Genomic DNA, 16,782 nt, shown 5'->3' on the forward strand with positions numbered 1-16,782 from the left:
TGACTGAAAACACTGAAACCAAAACATCTGAAATATATACAGCTGTTTCTTAAGGGAAGAAAGATATGGAAAACATACATTTTAATTCATCACAGCTGGCTACAGAAATGTTGATGTGGTGAGCATGGGAAGAGAGATCAATGATAAAAGATAAAGGCACATAACGTACAGGGAAGAGAGCATACATGCTGAATCAAGTGGATCCAAAGCATTTGTGTATATGGATCTGCAAAGGAAAAACTGAAGGAAGATTAGTTTTTGAAGTTTTATCAAGAGGTAATTGTTAGAGACAGGATTTGCAAGGGCAGATAGATGAAAGAAGGAAAGACAGAAGACCAGAATAAGTTTATTTTCATAACACGTGAGGAAGACAGAAATGAAATTACCAGCAGAATAAAACACAACAGGCAGTAAAAAAAAAGAGAGCTGCATGGATATGACAGCACTTTTATAATGGGAATTCTGTGCAGAACATTGCAATATAAAAAGAACACGACATGTGCAAGCAGCAGAGGGGTTACAGCACAAAGTAGCTCCAAAGAAGCTGCTAAAGGGTATAATGGCATGCATAAGCTGTAAGACAGCAATGCTTGGGAATGAATTAATTCAGCATCAATTATCTCATAAAACCATGACTAATAAAAGCACTCACCTGATATCAGTGTTAAGAAGCTGCGCTCTCCGCAGGATTGCTCTTGCTTGTGAGTTTGTAACTTTGCGAAGACTTTCATTGTTCACAGATAGCAGATAATCTCCAGGAACAATGCGACCATCTTTCGCCATAGCACCTCCCTGTGCCACAGACACCACAAGCATTCCATTCACACCCTTGTCCACTGAGTCAATGCTCAATCCTTTTGGAAAAACAAAAAAATCTGAATTTAGCTCAAAAAAGATAAATGAGAATGACAAAGTGAAATTTAAAACACAAAATGTACAATTGCATAAAAATACTAACATTCATGTTGAAAATAATAATGTGAATGATGATGAAACATCTTAGAATGTCATTCGTATAAGTCTACTTTGATGGAGACACTCAATGAATTGTAGCAAAAGGATGAACCATGAACCAATTTAACTAGTTAAAATCCTCTTTGTGGCAGCCTCTCTGGCACTGGCATTTGACTTACAGCACAAGAAAGTTCAGTAAGTATGACATATCATCATCTGTAATGCAGTGCTATTTCAGCATCCCACTCAGTGTGTGTTGATCACAATCTTGTTCTTATTTCTTTATTGTATTCAGTTACAGCAACAAAACAATTATCCTGCATTTAATGGGCATACTTTATAGTCATTAACTCTGTGCATTATGTATTAGACACAACATAGTGTAATTACAAAAAGACAATGAACAAATGAAACATTTATTTATTTCATGTTCTGGTGATTCAAGTTGTGAATATGTCACAGGACATGGAGCAACGTCAGTGTTACAAGTTTGTTGTGGTTACCTTATATGGTGTTGTGTAAATAATGCTAATATACCTCATATTGAAGAACCTGCAACTTACATTCTTGTACTCAAAAATAGAATTATTTACATATGTTTACAATAATAAATAGGCATGCACACAAGTAAGAAACCGAGAAAGTATCTGAGTGTTACAGGTACATGGATACTACACAGTGAGACTCAGGAACTCTTCTACAGTGTAAAATGACCCTTGCCATAGGAATGTCTTGGCATTTTTTAAATAAGAACTCGTCATCCACTAAACACTTTATTTGAAAAGAAAGACATTAATAATCTTACAGTGGCTGTACCACACTCCTGTTTGTATGCACAGAGTGCATGTTGTATTTTCTTCTAGTATCACAACTATGATTCACATGCTTAGCCAAAATAATCACTTTTTGAAAATCTAATGTAACTGAACAGATAAAAAAATGCACATGCCAAGTGGTTGCAGGAGAAAATATCTAAAAATTATGAACACTTGCAAGCTTTAGGAGCCAGTGGCACCTTCTTCTGACAAAAGGGTTGAACAGGAAGTAAAAAATATGAAAAAAAAGAACTGTGAGGTTTAGGAAGTGGAGAGAATTAAGGGAAAGTCACCCAGAACTCCGGGTCAGGGGAGACTTATGGTAAAGGGTGAGAAGGAAAGACTGATTGTTGGGGACTGCACCACAAGAGAGTTTAAAATCCTGATAGCTCAGAAGTGGAAGGGTAATGAACGAGGCAGAGACTAGTATCAAAACATAGTGAAAGACTTACTAAGGCCAGAAAGCTAAGCGTATCATAAGTGGCAGACAAGTGGAGGTATTGGTTGGTTGGTTTGTTTCAACAGGTGGATGTGTGAGGGGGGGGGGCGGTGAGGAGGGGGGGGGGGCGGAGAAGAAGAATAGACAGATTAGAAAGTGAAAAACATAGAAAGTAAGAATGGAATACTTACTGAAAATTAAAGCTGTAATTGAAGAAATTAATGTAAATTAAAAGCTGGAGGATGACAAGAACTAAGGACACATTCTGACACCAGTTTATATCTGTGGTGTTCTGAGAAACTGATGTCATGGTTGTCAGGAGGGAGAATCCAGATGGCACATGTGGTGAAAGAGGTACCAAATTCATGACTGTCGTGTTGTAGAGCATGATTTGCAACAGGACATTGTGTGTTGCCAGTATTCACCCTTGTCTATGCCCATTCATCTTAATAATTTTGTGGTAGTCACGACAATGTAGAAGGTCTAACTGTGTTTACATAACAGCTATTACATGACATATGTCGCTTTGCAGGTGGCTCTCCCTTTCATAGTATGTAATTTGCCAGTTATAGGGCTGGTACAGGTGGTGGTGGGAGGGTGCATAGGGAAAGTCTTACATTGGGGATGGTCACTGATGTAGAAGTCAAAGGTTAGAGAAGTAGGTGCAGAAAGAGCCTAGGCTCTGACAATGATATTGCAAGGATTGGGCTTGGGAGGGGGATGAAAAGCATTTCTAGGTATGGTGGGCAAAATGTCCAGAGGAATGAACCTCATTTCAGGGCCATTTCTGCCTATTTCCACTATACCAGACTTCTCTCCTCCTTTAAAATCCTGCAGTTACCTGCCTCTCAAGTTTCCTTGTGTGGTACCATCCATCAAGCCAACAACAAACTGCAACAGGCCATGCCAAGGCTACCTTACCTTCTCTTAAAGTACCTCAACGGTGGTTTTCCCATTCCTGTCCATCTCCAGCTCCCTAAAGAGCCACACCATCATCCACCACTCCTCCTCTAAAGAGTGAGCTTGACCAATCTTAACATCCTCAAACCTTCACCACTGCTTTCCAGAGAAATGGTAAAACATGAGTGAAGGCCTATGCTGGCTTTCTGTCACTTCTACATACAGCATCTGTCATCATGATCCCTTCCCTGTGATACACACTGACCTGCAGTCTCTTCTTATAACCTTAGGCCCCTCACAAGGACAACCACCTCAATCCATGGAATTTCTTACCTCACACAAATCACATACTCCCTCCTTTTATCTTCTTACTAATACTGATAAACCCAATCACCCTAGTTGTCTCTTAATTAATGACTTCAAAGTGCCCACTGAATGTACATCTGTCTTAGTATAAACAACTACAACCCATATTACAAAGATTTCCTTCCTACATTAAAGACGACAAACTGTTTCTAGTTTGTCTAGTTTTGCTTGGCATCACTGATGCTATCTCCATCTATACCAACACTCCCTATGTACATGACCTGTCTGCTGATGAACATCACCTAAATCGCACCTGTCCGAATCCAAACCTATGACATCCTTCCTGCTCACCTTGCTCAACTTTACGAACAACTGCTTCACCTTTGAGGGACAGACATACAAACAGATCAGGGGTGTGGCCATTGGAACCAAGATGGTTCCTTCCTGTGCCAGCCCTTTCATGGGATCCATAAAGACTTCAACCTCTGGAAATTTTTGGAAATTTGTGCAAAGTTCTTATGGGACCAAACTACTGAGGTCATTGGTCCTAGGCTTACACACTCCTTGGTCTAACTTAAACTAACTTATGCTAAGGACATCATACGTATCCACGTCCAAGGGAGGACTCGAACCTCCGATGGTGGGCGAGCCGTGCGAACTGTGACAAGGCACCTGAGACGTGAACCGTGACAAGGAACCTCAGACCACATGGCTACCCTGCATGGCCAACCTCTGGTTTGGTTTAGATACACTGATGACATCTTTGCCATACAGACTCACAGTGAGGCTGACCTGTTAAAATTTTTTGACATCTCTAAATAAATTCTCCTAGTTAAATTTTTTATGGTCCTATTCCAAATCGCATGCCACTTTCCTTGATGTTGATCTCTTCCTCACTGAAGGTCACATTCAACTTTCAAATTAAACCTACTAACAAGCAACAGTACTAACATTCTGACAGTTGCCGTCCTTTCCATATCAAATTTTCCCTCCCATACTGTTTCAACATTCGAGGCAATAGTATTTGTCCAGACACAGTCTCTTTACAGCAGTACACCATCTTTCCCACCTCAGTCTTCAGTGAATATAATTACCCCACAAGTCTAGTTCAAAAGCAGGATTCCCAGGCCATCATGTCCAATCCTGGTACTGTTGACCCCTCCAAAACACAACTTAGGAGTACACCTCTTGTCACTCAGTACTACACTGGTTTGAATCTATTCATCAGCTACTCCAACAGGACTATGATTTCCTAAAATCATGTCCTGAGGTCTATTCTATCTATTTTGCCCCGCCCTCTCCTCCAATCTCCACAATATCCTGATCAGACTCTATGCTCCTTCTGCAATCATTTCTCTACCCTTTGGCTCCCACCCCAGTGATCATCCTTGATTTAAGATTTGCCCTATGCTCCCTTCTACCACCAACTACACCAGCCTTGTAACTGGCAAACCCTATACTGTCAAACAGGGAGCCACCTCTGAAATGATGCATGTCATATACCAGCTTTTAAATAAACGCCGTTTAGCCTTCTACAATGTTATGTTATGTTATGTTAACCGAGGACCTAGAAACGATGGAGAGGCTCCGTCCCCACCGCAGCCGCAGTGGTGCGCAACCCCACGACGACTATCGCAGTCCACTTCACCCCTCCACTGCCCCACACCGAACCCAGGGTTATTGGGCGGTTCGGCCTCCAGTGGACCCCCCCCAGGGAACGTCTCACACCAGACGAGTGTAACCCCTATGTTTGCGTGGTAGAGTAATGGTGGTGTACGTGTACGTGGAGAACTTGTTTGTGCAGCAATCACCGACATAGTGTAGCTGAGGCGGAATACGGGGAACCAGCCCACATTCGCCGAGGCAGATGGAAGACCACCTAAAAACCATCCACAGACTGGCCGGCTCACCGGACCTTGACACTAATCTACCGGGCGGATTCATGCTGGGGACTGGCGCTCCTTCCCAAAATGGTATGACTACCACCAGCTTTCAGTTAGGATGAACGGGCATAGATAAGAGGATGTATATTGGCAACACTCAATATCCTGTAGCGGAGCATGCTCTAAAACATGGCAATCATGACTTTGGTGCCTGTTTCACCACAAATGCCATCTGGATTTTTCCCACAGACACCAGTTTCTCAGAACGCTGCAGGTGGGAACTGGATTATACCCTCTCATCTGGTCTTAATCTACATTAATTTCTTTGGTCTCCACATTTATCTTCAGTAACTATTCCTTTCTTTGCTTCTTTTTAGTTTTAGATACAGTATTTATTTTATGACCTCTCTATTTTTCCTCACTCCCCACCTCAATCTATCATTTATAATACACTTAGCTTTCTGCTCTTGTTAACTCTTGCACTATGTTTAGTCAGTAATCTGTGTCTTGCTTGTTACCTTATCTTCCAATTCAAGTGCTCAGGTTTTCAAATCTCATGTGGTGCAGTCCCCAAAGATCAGCCTTTCCTTCTCATCCCGTCCAGTAAGTCTCCCCTGACATAGAGTTCTGTGCAACTTTCCTGCAACTCGCTCCATTTCCTAAACCTCACCAATCCTTATCCTTCATCCCTCTCCCTGCCCTTCAACACTTCTGCCAGAAGAAGCAGCCACTGGCTCCAAAAGCTCACACATTTCCTTAGCTTTTGTGTATGTGTCTTCTGTTGCTGCTTGGCGAGTATATTTATTCTCCATCCAATTATCTTACACACACTATTAGGTCTAGAAAGAAACCTTTTTCCCTGATTAAACTCATCAGGGAGAATGTATAGCTACTGTGCAGTAAATGTGACAATTTCAATTTCCTTAAAATGATTTATGCATTTGTTTCTGTGGTGGACTCCACTCATGATTCTTATGGCTCTTTTCCTACGCATTTCTCCAAAATATTATTCTGTATGCCATAATGGCATGGAAATAATTATAATAAGCTGATTTAATGGTACTGATATTTCTGTAAGAGTAAACAAAGTGTAAAGATAAGTTGCAACACAATCTGAATGGGTTTTGTATCAATACCTAAACCTAAGTATTTTTAAGTATCCACCCTAACTATCTGATGGTCACAGTTTATCTCATATTTCTTCATCTTTAGTGGTTGTGTGAAACTGAATAAAGTTTTTTTATCATAAATAAAAGAAAGATCATTTACGTTAAACCAGTTCACAAGATATTCGCTGACAACTAAAGTTTGTTTAGTGAATTACCATTATGTAACACAGTGTCATCAGCGAAGACGTGAATTTACAGTACCCTGTACAAAGAAGTAGATAATTAACAAAAATAACAAGAAGTTGGAGGCCCAGAACTGAGGTCTGAGGCACTCCATGCACTTTCACTACTATTTTTGACAGGTCAGCTACACAAAATTCAAGTGTTTTCCCATTTTTCACTGATGATCAAAAGCTAAGAACATAACCATAATAATAGGATTGTTATATATCAAACTTCCTTGAATTTCACATACTGCACTCCCACCCCCTTTCCTCTCAGGATGTGGAGTACAGATTTTTATTCATTACAGAATTCCCACATTCTTCCAGGAGTCAGTTGAAAACCATCAGTTCTCTGTAATATAATAATCTTTAGTGTCACCTACAAAATTTAGTTTTTGCATGCACTATACCACCACACCCATTCTCTCATCCCCTGAAACCTATCTCGCACAGAGATCACCTGAACCATGCCCTCTCATGCTTCTGATCCCACATACACTTGCTTACCATCCATGGGGAAGTATCCCCTGCATTGCACAGTACAACTTAACTAGAACTGCTGAACAACATCCACTGCTAGGGGTTTGAGTGTTTCATTCAGTCCTCAAATAAAGAATACATATCCTGTAATTCTTTCTGATTCTCGTTAAGTGATATTCTGTTACTAAATGCTCGTTAAGTGATATTCTGTTACTAAATGTTCTGGTCCATTCTTATGCCCCTCTGATACCAGCATGTTCCCATATATTAATGCAAAAGACGCAGCTTCTAAACCGTGGCCAAAAGAAGTTTGACCCTGTCAATTTCACTGACTGCTTCACAACCTATGCCATCTTGTTTGTCATCTGTAATGCCATTTCCCAAAATTACAATCACAGAAAAGAAATCAAACAATGGAAAATCCATAATGGGACTGTAACAACATTATGAAAAGAAAGTTGCTACTCACCATACAGCAGAGATGCTGAGTCACAGATAGGCACAACAAAAAGATTTGTCACAAATAAAGCTTTTGGCTGGTAAGGCCTCCATGAACAATAGATGACAAACACACACACACACACACACACACACACACACACACACTCATGCAAACGCAACTCACACACGACTGCTGTCTCAGACATCTGAAACCACAGATATTGTTTCTCTTTCAGTGCAAAGCTCCTACTCAGTTTCCACTAGGCCCTGTTCTTGATCTTGGCACCTGTACTAACTCATACCTTTTTTTTTTTTTTTTTTTCAAAGGGCTGATGCCACACATCTTTGGATCAATAATGAAATGTTTGACACCAAAATGAGTGAGGTCACAGTATGTAAAGAAGGCTTCAGACACTCATGCAATCATCTAAATGGTCACCAAATTGCTGTATGTTCCACTGAGAAAATGTGCTGTTACTGTAAAACTGACTCATTCCATATGACAATATGAGACTGCAATTATGATATATGGACCATCCAATAACTAAACCAGCTGTGATGGTTGCTGACCCTATTCCAGATGAAATTAGAGCACCATGTGCTTCCTTTGTGATGATGGCTTGCAGGCAAGTTGCCTGTGAGATACATGTGAATGAAACCTCTGGCAGCTCACATCCATGTCACCTTCTGTTCTTCACCCAGTTTCTGCAGAGTACCCCAAAGATGATGTACACTAGCTTTAACCAGTGTAGGAATTGGGCAAGGCCACTAGCTGTTTCAGATGGTTCAAGATATTAGCTCAAACATAGTTTTAACCGCTATTAATCGTGATGCTCAGCACTGGATCACTGACTAGATGCAGTGATGAACTGACCCTAGTTCTCAAACCCACCGCACCTGTGCAGAAAAGCATGTAGAACGCACAGAAATACAGGACAATGGACAGTGTAACAAATTAATTTATGATAGCTCATTCAATAAATGTAATGTTGTGGTTGATGTGTGTAAGAAGCAACACATTTGAGTAGTTTAGATGATGGGTTGTTCTGACCATTTCAAGTGTGTCACCACTAACACCTCCACTTGCTCCCTGCACCATGTAAACAGTACTTTATGGATTTCAAGGTTGAAGACCAAGCATGACCCAGCTGAATGTGTCAACTACTAATGGGTCAAAGCCAGTGCACATCATCTGTGGGGTACTATAGCACTGTACTGCAGAAATTGAGTGAAGAGCAGACAGTGACACAGATATGAGCTGCTACAGATTTCATTCACATGTGCTTTATGGCCAACTTTCCTGCAAGCCATCACCACACAGAAAAGACTTGGTGCTCTAATTTCATCTGAAATAGGGTAGGCAACCATCACAGTTGGTTTATTTATTATTTATATATTATATTAATATACATTAATTAATAATTAACACAATAATATAATAATATTAAATTAATAATTATTGATTTAATTATTACATATTATATTAATTACATAATTGCAATCTCATATTATCATATGGAAAGAGTCAGTTTTATGGTAGCAGCACATTTTCTCAGTGAAAAATATGGCAATATGCTGACCGCTTACATGATTGCATGATGATTGTCTGAAGCCTTTTTTATGTGCACTGGCCTTGCTACTTTCTACATCTTACACTTCAACATTCCATTCACCCAAAGACATGGGGCATCAGCCATTTGAATGAAATGATTTGATGACATGAGGAAGGAATTATTACAGGTGTCAAGATCAATAGCAGGGCCTGGTAGAGACTGAGGAGGAGTTATGGAGTGAAAGAGGAACTGGTTGCAATTTTGGGGACTGGTATTAGGGGTGACAAATGAGATGACATAGGTTGTGAAATAGTCAATGAAACTGACCATGCTGTTCCAAGCAGTATGCTCTACAACTGAAACGACAAGCTTCTCACAGTTCCGAAGCTGGGCCTTTTTCATCAATATATGGGAAGCTGCTGGTATCAGAAGGGCTTAAGGATGGGCCAGAATATTTACTAAGTCAGATGAACAGCAGAATATCACTGTGTGAGGAGCAGAAAGAATTTCAGGAAAGATATTCTTTATTTCAGAACCAAATGAAACAGTCAGAACCATAGCATCTACATCTACATACATACTCCGCAATCCACCATACGGTGCGTGGCAGAGGGTACCTCGTACCACAACTAGCATCTTCTCTCCCTGTTCCACTCCCAAACAGAACGAGGGAAAAATGACTGCCTATATGCCTCTGTACGAGCCCTAATCTCTCTTATCTTATCTTTGTGGTATTTCCGCGAAATATAAGTTGGTGGCCGTAAAACTGTACTGCAGTCAGCCTCAAATGCTGGTTCTCTAAATTTCCTCAGCAGTGATTCAAGAAAAGAACACCTCCTTTCCTCCAGAGACCCCCACCCGAGTTCCTGAAGCATTTCTGTAACACTCGCGTGATGATCAAACCTACCAGTAACAAATCTAGCAGCCCGCCTCTGAATTGCTTCTATGTCCTCCCTCTATCTGACCTGATATGGTTCCAAACACTCAAGCAATACTCAAGACTAGGTCGTATTAGTGTTTTATCTCACTTCATATCGCTCTGCAATGTTACGCCCAAATATTTAATCGACGTGACTGTGTCAAGCGCTACACTACAAATGGAGTATTCAAACATTACCGGATTCTTTTTCCTATTCATCTGCATTAATTTACATTTATCTATATTTAGAGTTAGATGCCATTCTTTACACCAATCACAAATCCTGTACAAATCATCTTGTACCCTCCTACAGTCACTCAACGACGACACCTTCCCATACACCACAGCATCATCAGCAAACAGCCGCACATTGCTATCCGCCCTATCCAAAAGATCATTTATGTAGATAGAAAACAACAGCGGACCTACCACACTTCCCTGGGGCACTCCAGATGATACCCTCACCTCCGGTGAACACTCACCATCGAGGACAACTTACTGGGTTCTATTACTTAAGAAGTCTTCGAGCCACTCACATATTAGGGAACCAATCCCATATGCTCGTACCTTAGTTAGGAGTCTGCAGTGGGGCACCGAGTCAAACGCTTTCCAGAAGTCAAAAAATATGGCATCCATCTGATACCGTCCATCCATGGTTCGCAAGATATCATGTGAAAAAAGGGCGAGTTGCATTTTGCAGAAGCGATGCTTTCTAATGATGCGGATGATGTTCAGTAGTTTTAATCCAGAGTGATACTTTATAATCCATAGGATGCACCCCTGTGGCTGGTTAGTAAGTGTGTGTGGAATCATATGCATGAAAGGATATGGGTCAAGTGATCTCTGTTTGCATCAAGTTTCGGGAATAAGTCATTGGATGTAGAGTGTACTAGATTTCAGCGAAGCCTTTGCCAGCACCTTTGGTATAATGATGAAGTGACTGCATGCCACTGTTTACGGTGTTCTGTAAAAGACAAAATTGTAGAGAAGAGGCTTCTTCGTGTGGCAATTACTGAAGGGAAATTGTTGTTACTGTCTGCCTTGGCTTGAAATTGACAGAGGTTCTTATGGTGGCCATCAAAAAGATAGCTGTTGAAAGTCCAGGGAGAGAGTTTATTGAGATAAAGAGGACCAACTGAAATGCAATGGCAAGAAGATACTGAGGTTATGAAGGCACAAGAACAGACTATTGTAGCCAAGTGACCAGATTAAAAAGGTCCAATTAAATTAGTATGTCTACAAAGGGTTCCTCTAGGTGCTCTATGAATACATTGACAAATGAGGATGTAACATGAGTGTCCATACTGTATATGCGTCACAAACTTATTTGCAGGTATGGCTTTCAGAGGATAAGTAGTGGTAGGTGAGAGTGTAATGGAACATATGTGAAAGTAATAAGTCAGTACTCTTGGAGTGAGTAGGATGTTGCACAGGCAGTGTTTGATATCCATAAGGCCACTGACATAGGGGACAATAATGCCTATAGAGGTGGCATAACCTATGACAAGTAAATAGCCTCATTGATAAGGGTTGTTGTGCATCTGTTCGAGAAAATAGCTGTTATCTTTAAGACATTGAGGACAACGAGCTGAAGAGACTGGTTGATGCGGGTGGAAATCCTTTCAGTGATAACTTACAACTTAAGCTTTAGAAGTTGTAAAGAAAAGCACATATTAAAAGAACATGGACATGGATTTGTCTAGAAGTTTCCAGGACTGGCCTTAGGATTTAAACAGGTATTGGAGGTCATGGTACATTTTGGAATGAGGTCACTACTGCAAAGCTGCAGGTGGAGGTATGTGACAGTTGCTGAGACATTTTACTCTGACTTGCCGTAGAATTGTTAGGTCGGGGCTTTGGTGTGATGGGTGTTGTAGTTTTTTCCATGTGGGTGACTGTAGTGGCGTGGGAATAGGGGAAGTAAATGAGACTCATCAGTGGTTTTGTAGGATTTGTAGTAGAGATAGAAAGATACTAGAACAGGAGGGGAAAATTGCCGCCCTTCAGGCTGAGTTAGACAAGGCCAGGGGAGATCTTGACAGGTTAAGGAGGGAGAAGGGTAAAGAGAGGTGGGAAGTGGCAACAGGCAACAGGAGGAACAGGCCTAGAACTTTGTCTGACAGCTTTATGGTGAATGTGGAAAATAGTTTTGACCTGTTGCTTCAGTTAGAAGCTAGTGAGCCTCAAGCAGTTGCAGGTGTAGACAGGGCACAACAAACTTTCAACAGCAAATTGAAAAGTAAGAATGTAGGGAAATCAGTAAAGAGAAAGAAAGTGTTGTTGTTAGGTAGTACCCATGGAAGAGGTGTTGGCCAACTTTTGCTGGATGAACTAGGATCAGAATACCAGGTCACCAATTTTTTTAAACCTAGTGCTGGTCTGGAGCAGGTGACAGAGGATTTAGGATCACTTTGCAAAGATTTCACTAAGGAAGACACCGTGGTTATAGTGGGTGGGGCAGGTAACAGTATTGACAGAGATCCTGGGTACAGTATAGAGTGTGACCTGGCGAAGATTGCATCAGCATCGAAGCATACTAGTGTTGAGTTTGTATCTGTTCTTGGGCGCCATGACCGACCTCATTTGAACTCTTCTGTCAAGAGAGCTAATTTGGAGCTGGAACGGCTGCTCATGTCGGGTGCGGGGTTACACATTGGTGTGGTTCATGTTGATTCTCTCAGTAGGTGGGATTATACTAGGCATGGCCTTCACCTCAACAGGAAGGGGGAGGGTAAATTGGCTGGGGAAATAGCAGGAAAGTTAAAGGGGGGAGGCACTGTCATGAGTGGAAAAATACCAGTGGTTATAAGATTCAGAAAAGACCCTTTTTTAGGGTAGGGAGGACAGAAAGAAAGCAAATTTTAAGAGAGGTTAGAACTGAGACAAACCTTCAGTTTGAGAAAGAAATCAAAAAATATAATTCCAGCTTATTACATCAGCATAAACAGCCATTGGTTAAGAATTTTCAACTGTCAGCAGATATTTTAACTCCACCCAATTTTAACTCAGTCAATGTGAAATGTCAGCTATCTTTATTGCATCAAAATATTTGAGGACTGAGAAATAAAATTAATGAATTAACTATCTGCATAGATGAATTAGAGTCTTCAAACCCAGCTGACATAATCTGCCTCTCTGAACATCATGTGACCACTGGTATAGAACTTTTAAGTGTTACAGGGTTTAGGTTAGCATCTCACTTTTGTAGATCAGAAATGGAGAAAGGAGGAGTTGCCACATTCATCAGGAACTGTCATAAATTTAAGAACATAGATATTCATAAATTTTGCCTAGAACAGCATATGGAAGCATGTGCAACAGAATTAGAATTTCACAAAAAAATCCTTCATAATATTAAGTGTATATCGAGCACCTGCAGGTAACTTTAATCTGTTTGTAAACCACCTTGAAGCTGTACTGGCCCATTTAACAACCAAAAACAAAGAAATAGTGGTTGCTGGTGATTTCAATGTAGATTTCCTTAAAGACTCTCCCAATAAGAACTTATTTGAGTTAGTAACAATATCATTCAACTTAATTCCCACTGTAAAGTTCCCCACTAGGATAGCCACTTGCTCACAAACAGCCATTGATAATATCTTTATAGAAAAGTCCAATGAATAAAATTATATTACAAAACCAATAGTCAATGGCCTCTCAGACCATGACATGCAGTTCCTTCTGTTAAATGTTAATACTGAACAGGATATAAAATCTGTTAAATCTGAGCTCAAGAGGGTAATCAGTAAGCCAAAAATTGATTATTTTAGGACACTCCTCAGCGACATTCACTGGACTGATGTTTACAGTGATCATGGCATGAATGAAAAATATAACATTTTTGCTAATAAAGTGCTTACCTTATTCGAACCCTGCTTTCCCCCAAAACTTACCAAGGTTAGAACAAAGTCTACAAAGAAGCCATGGATTACTCGAGGAATAGGGGTATCTTGTAAAACAAAAAGAAAACTGTATCTGTCAATCCGAAACATTTCCAATGTTGATGCTATAGCACATTATAAGAAATACTGCAAAATATTAAAGACTGTAATACGGATGTCAAAGCAAATATATTACAAGGAAAAGATAGTCATATCAGATAACAAAATAAAGACAATATGGGATATAGTGAAGGAGGATACCGGTAGAACCAGACATGAAGAGGAACAAATAGCATTAAGAGTAAATGATACATTGGTGACAGATGTGTTTAGTGTTGCAGAACTTTTTAACAAACATTTTATAACTGTTACTGAAAAGATGGGGTTGTCAGGTTTGGTAGATGCTGATATGGATTACCTTAGACCAGACATTTCAAGTAACTTCCATAATATGAATTTGACCCTCACTATCCCCAACAGAAATAATGTCCATCATAAAATCTTTAAAATCAAAAACATCTAGTGGGTATGATGAAATATCAACAAAGTTAATTAAAGAATGTGATTCTGAGCTAAGTAACATATTAAGCTATCTGTGTAACCAGTCGTTTATCAGTGGAATATTTCCTGAATGGCTGAAATATGATGATGTTAAGCCACTGTTTAAGAAGGGAGATAAAGAAATAGCATCAAATTTCCGTCCAATTTCACTGTTGCCAGCATTCTCAAAAATTTTCGAAAAAGTAATGTACAGTCGTCTTTATAACCATCTTATCTCAAATAATATACTGTCAAAGTCACAGTTTGGATTTCTAAAAGGTTCTGATATTGAGAACGCTATCTACACTTACAGTGAAAATGTGCTTAATTCATTAGACAAAAAATTGCAGGCAACTGGTATATTTTGTGATCTGTCAAATGCATTTGACTGTGTAAATCACAATATCCTTTTAAGTAAACTAGAATATTATAGTGTAACAGGAAATGCTGCAAAATGGTTCAAATCTTATATCTCTGGCAGGAAACAAAGGGTGTTATTAGGAAAGAGACATGTATCAAGCTATCAGGCATCATCCAAGTGGGAACTAATTACATGTGGGGTCCCACAAGGTTCCATTTTGGGGCCCTTACTTTTTCTTGTGTATATCAATGACCTTTCATCAGTAACATTACCAGATGCCTAGCTTGTTTTGTTTGCCAATGATACAAACATTGCAATAAATAGCAAATCAAGTGTAGTCTTAGAAAGATCAGCCAATAAAATATTTGTGGACATTAATCACTGGTTCCTAGCCAATTCTTCGTCACTAAACTTTGAAAAAACACACTACATGCAGTTCAGGACTTGTAAGGGGTGTCCCAAGACTATATGTCTAACGTACGATGACAAGAAGATAGAAGAAGTGGACAGTGTTAAATTCTTGGAATTACAGCTTGATAATAAATTCAACTGGGAGGAGCACACCACAGAACTGCTGAAGCGTCTTAACAAATCTCTGTTTGCAATGCGAATTTTGTCAGACATAGGGGATATAAAAATGAAAAAGCTGGCATACTATGCTTACTTTCATTCCATAATGTCATATGGGATTATTTTTTGAGGTAATTCATCAAGCCAAGCTAACGTTTTCCGGGCACAAAAACGTGCAGTAAGAGTTATATGTGGTGTGAACTCAAGAACATCCTGCAGAAGCCTGTTTAGGGAACTAGGCATACTAACTACTGCTTCCCAATATATTTATTCCTTAATGAAATTTGTCATTAAAAATATATCACTTTTTCAAACCAACAGCTCAATTCATGGAATCAATACTAGGAATAAGAATAATCTTCACAAGGATTTAAAGTCACTTAGTCTTGTACAAAAAGGTGTGCATTATTCAGGAACACACATTTTCAATAACTTGCCAGCAGCCATAAAAAGCTTAACAACCAATGAAATTCAGTTTAAGAAAAGCCTAAAGGATTTATTGGTGGCCAACTCGTTCTACTCCATTGATGAATTTCTTAGTAAAACCAACTGATTTGTATATAAGTACAACATAACTTCTGCACAATTTCAGTGCAGTAATGTGTTCATTGTAAATAAGTATTACAGTAGTTGTATTACATGTTTATTACCTTCTAAATAAATAAAAAACTTTTTTGTTTTAAATTCAGTGCATTAGTATTTGTAAAATGACTCTTAGTGTTCATTGAAAAATGACGATCATTCCACTTGGGATCTGTGGAATGGTACATTAGCTTATTTGTTTTAGTTGTAAATATTTGTCATGTATTGTTGTTTTTCTGACATGTTCCACATCCTGGAGGACCTCCTCACTACGGATCAATTGGAATGAAAGTAAATCTAATCTAATCTAATAAGTGGCATCCATCATGACAGTTGAGCAACGTTTATGTGCAAGGCAAATGGACAAATTGTGATGGGGTTTGAAGTTCTGTATGTCTCCTAGCCATCAAGTAGTTGGTGCCATTGAGAAGGGTTCCAGGAATGAATGTTGAGGTAGGTAACAGTGAGAAATCCCTGGAAAACTATGAGATGGCTGCAAAGTGGCAAAATCAAACTCACTCTCTCTCAGATAAAGAATAGTTTTTATTAAAAAAAAATACTTTTAAATAATTGCAGGGTCATCCATATTTAAGTGCATTCATCATCTGCATACACTGTACATCTCTACAGTAATAATGATTTGATTTAAATACATTTTTATACTTACAAAACGCTATAGTTTGGAGAAAAAGTAAGATAGCGCACAAAGGATCTAGGAGATTCCAGTGCTTGTAGAATATGCCTCATGTTATTCTGAGAAATGACAAAGTGTAACATAACAACAATTATGGAAAGGATAGATTGCTACTCACCTTAAAGATGACA

The 16,782-nt window shown here is 39.5% G+C and overlaps 1 protein-coding gene across 1 annotated transcript in view; it reads right to left on the reverse strand.

Moving 5' to 3' along the window:
* Positions 1–16,782, reverse strand: part of LOC126260459 (multiple PDZ domain protein) — a 1,565,360-nt gene that overhangs the window by 1,177,781 nt on the left and 370,797 nt on the right. The window contains exon 4 of the mRNA XM_049957788.1: positions 653–854. Within this exon, the coding sequence (XP_049813745.1) occupies positions 653–854 (202 nt within the window). The remainder of the gene's footprint in view (positions 1–652; positions 855–16,782) is intronic.

The sequence above is a fragment of the Schistocerca nitens genome, chromosome 5, assembly GCF_023898315.1.
Source record: "Schistocerca nitens isolate TAMUIC-IGC-003100 chromosome 5, iqSchNite1.1, whole genome shotgun sequence".
NCBI lineage: Eukaryota > Metazoa > Arthropoda > Insecta > Orthoptera > Acrididae > Schistocerca > Schistocerca nitens.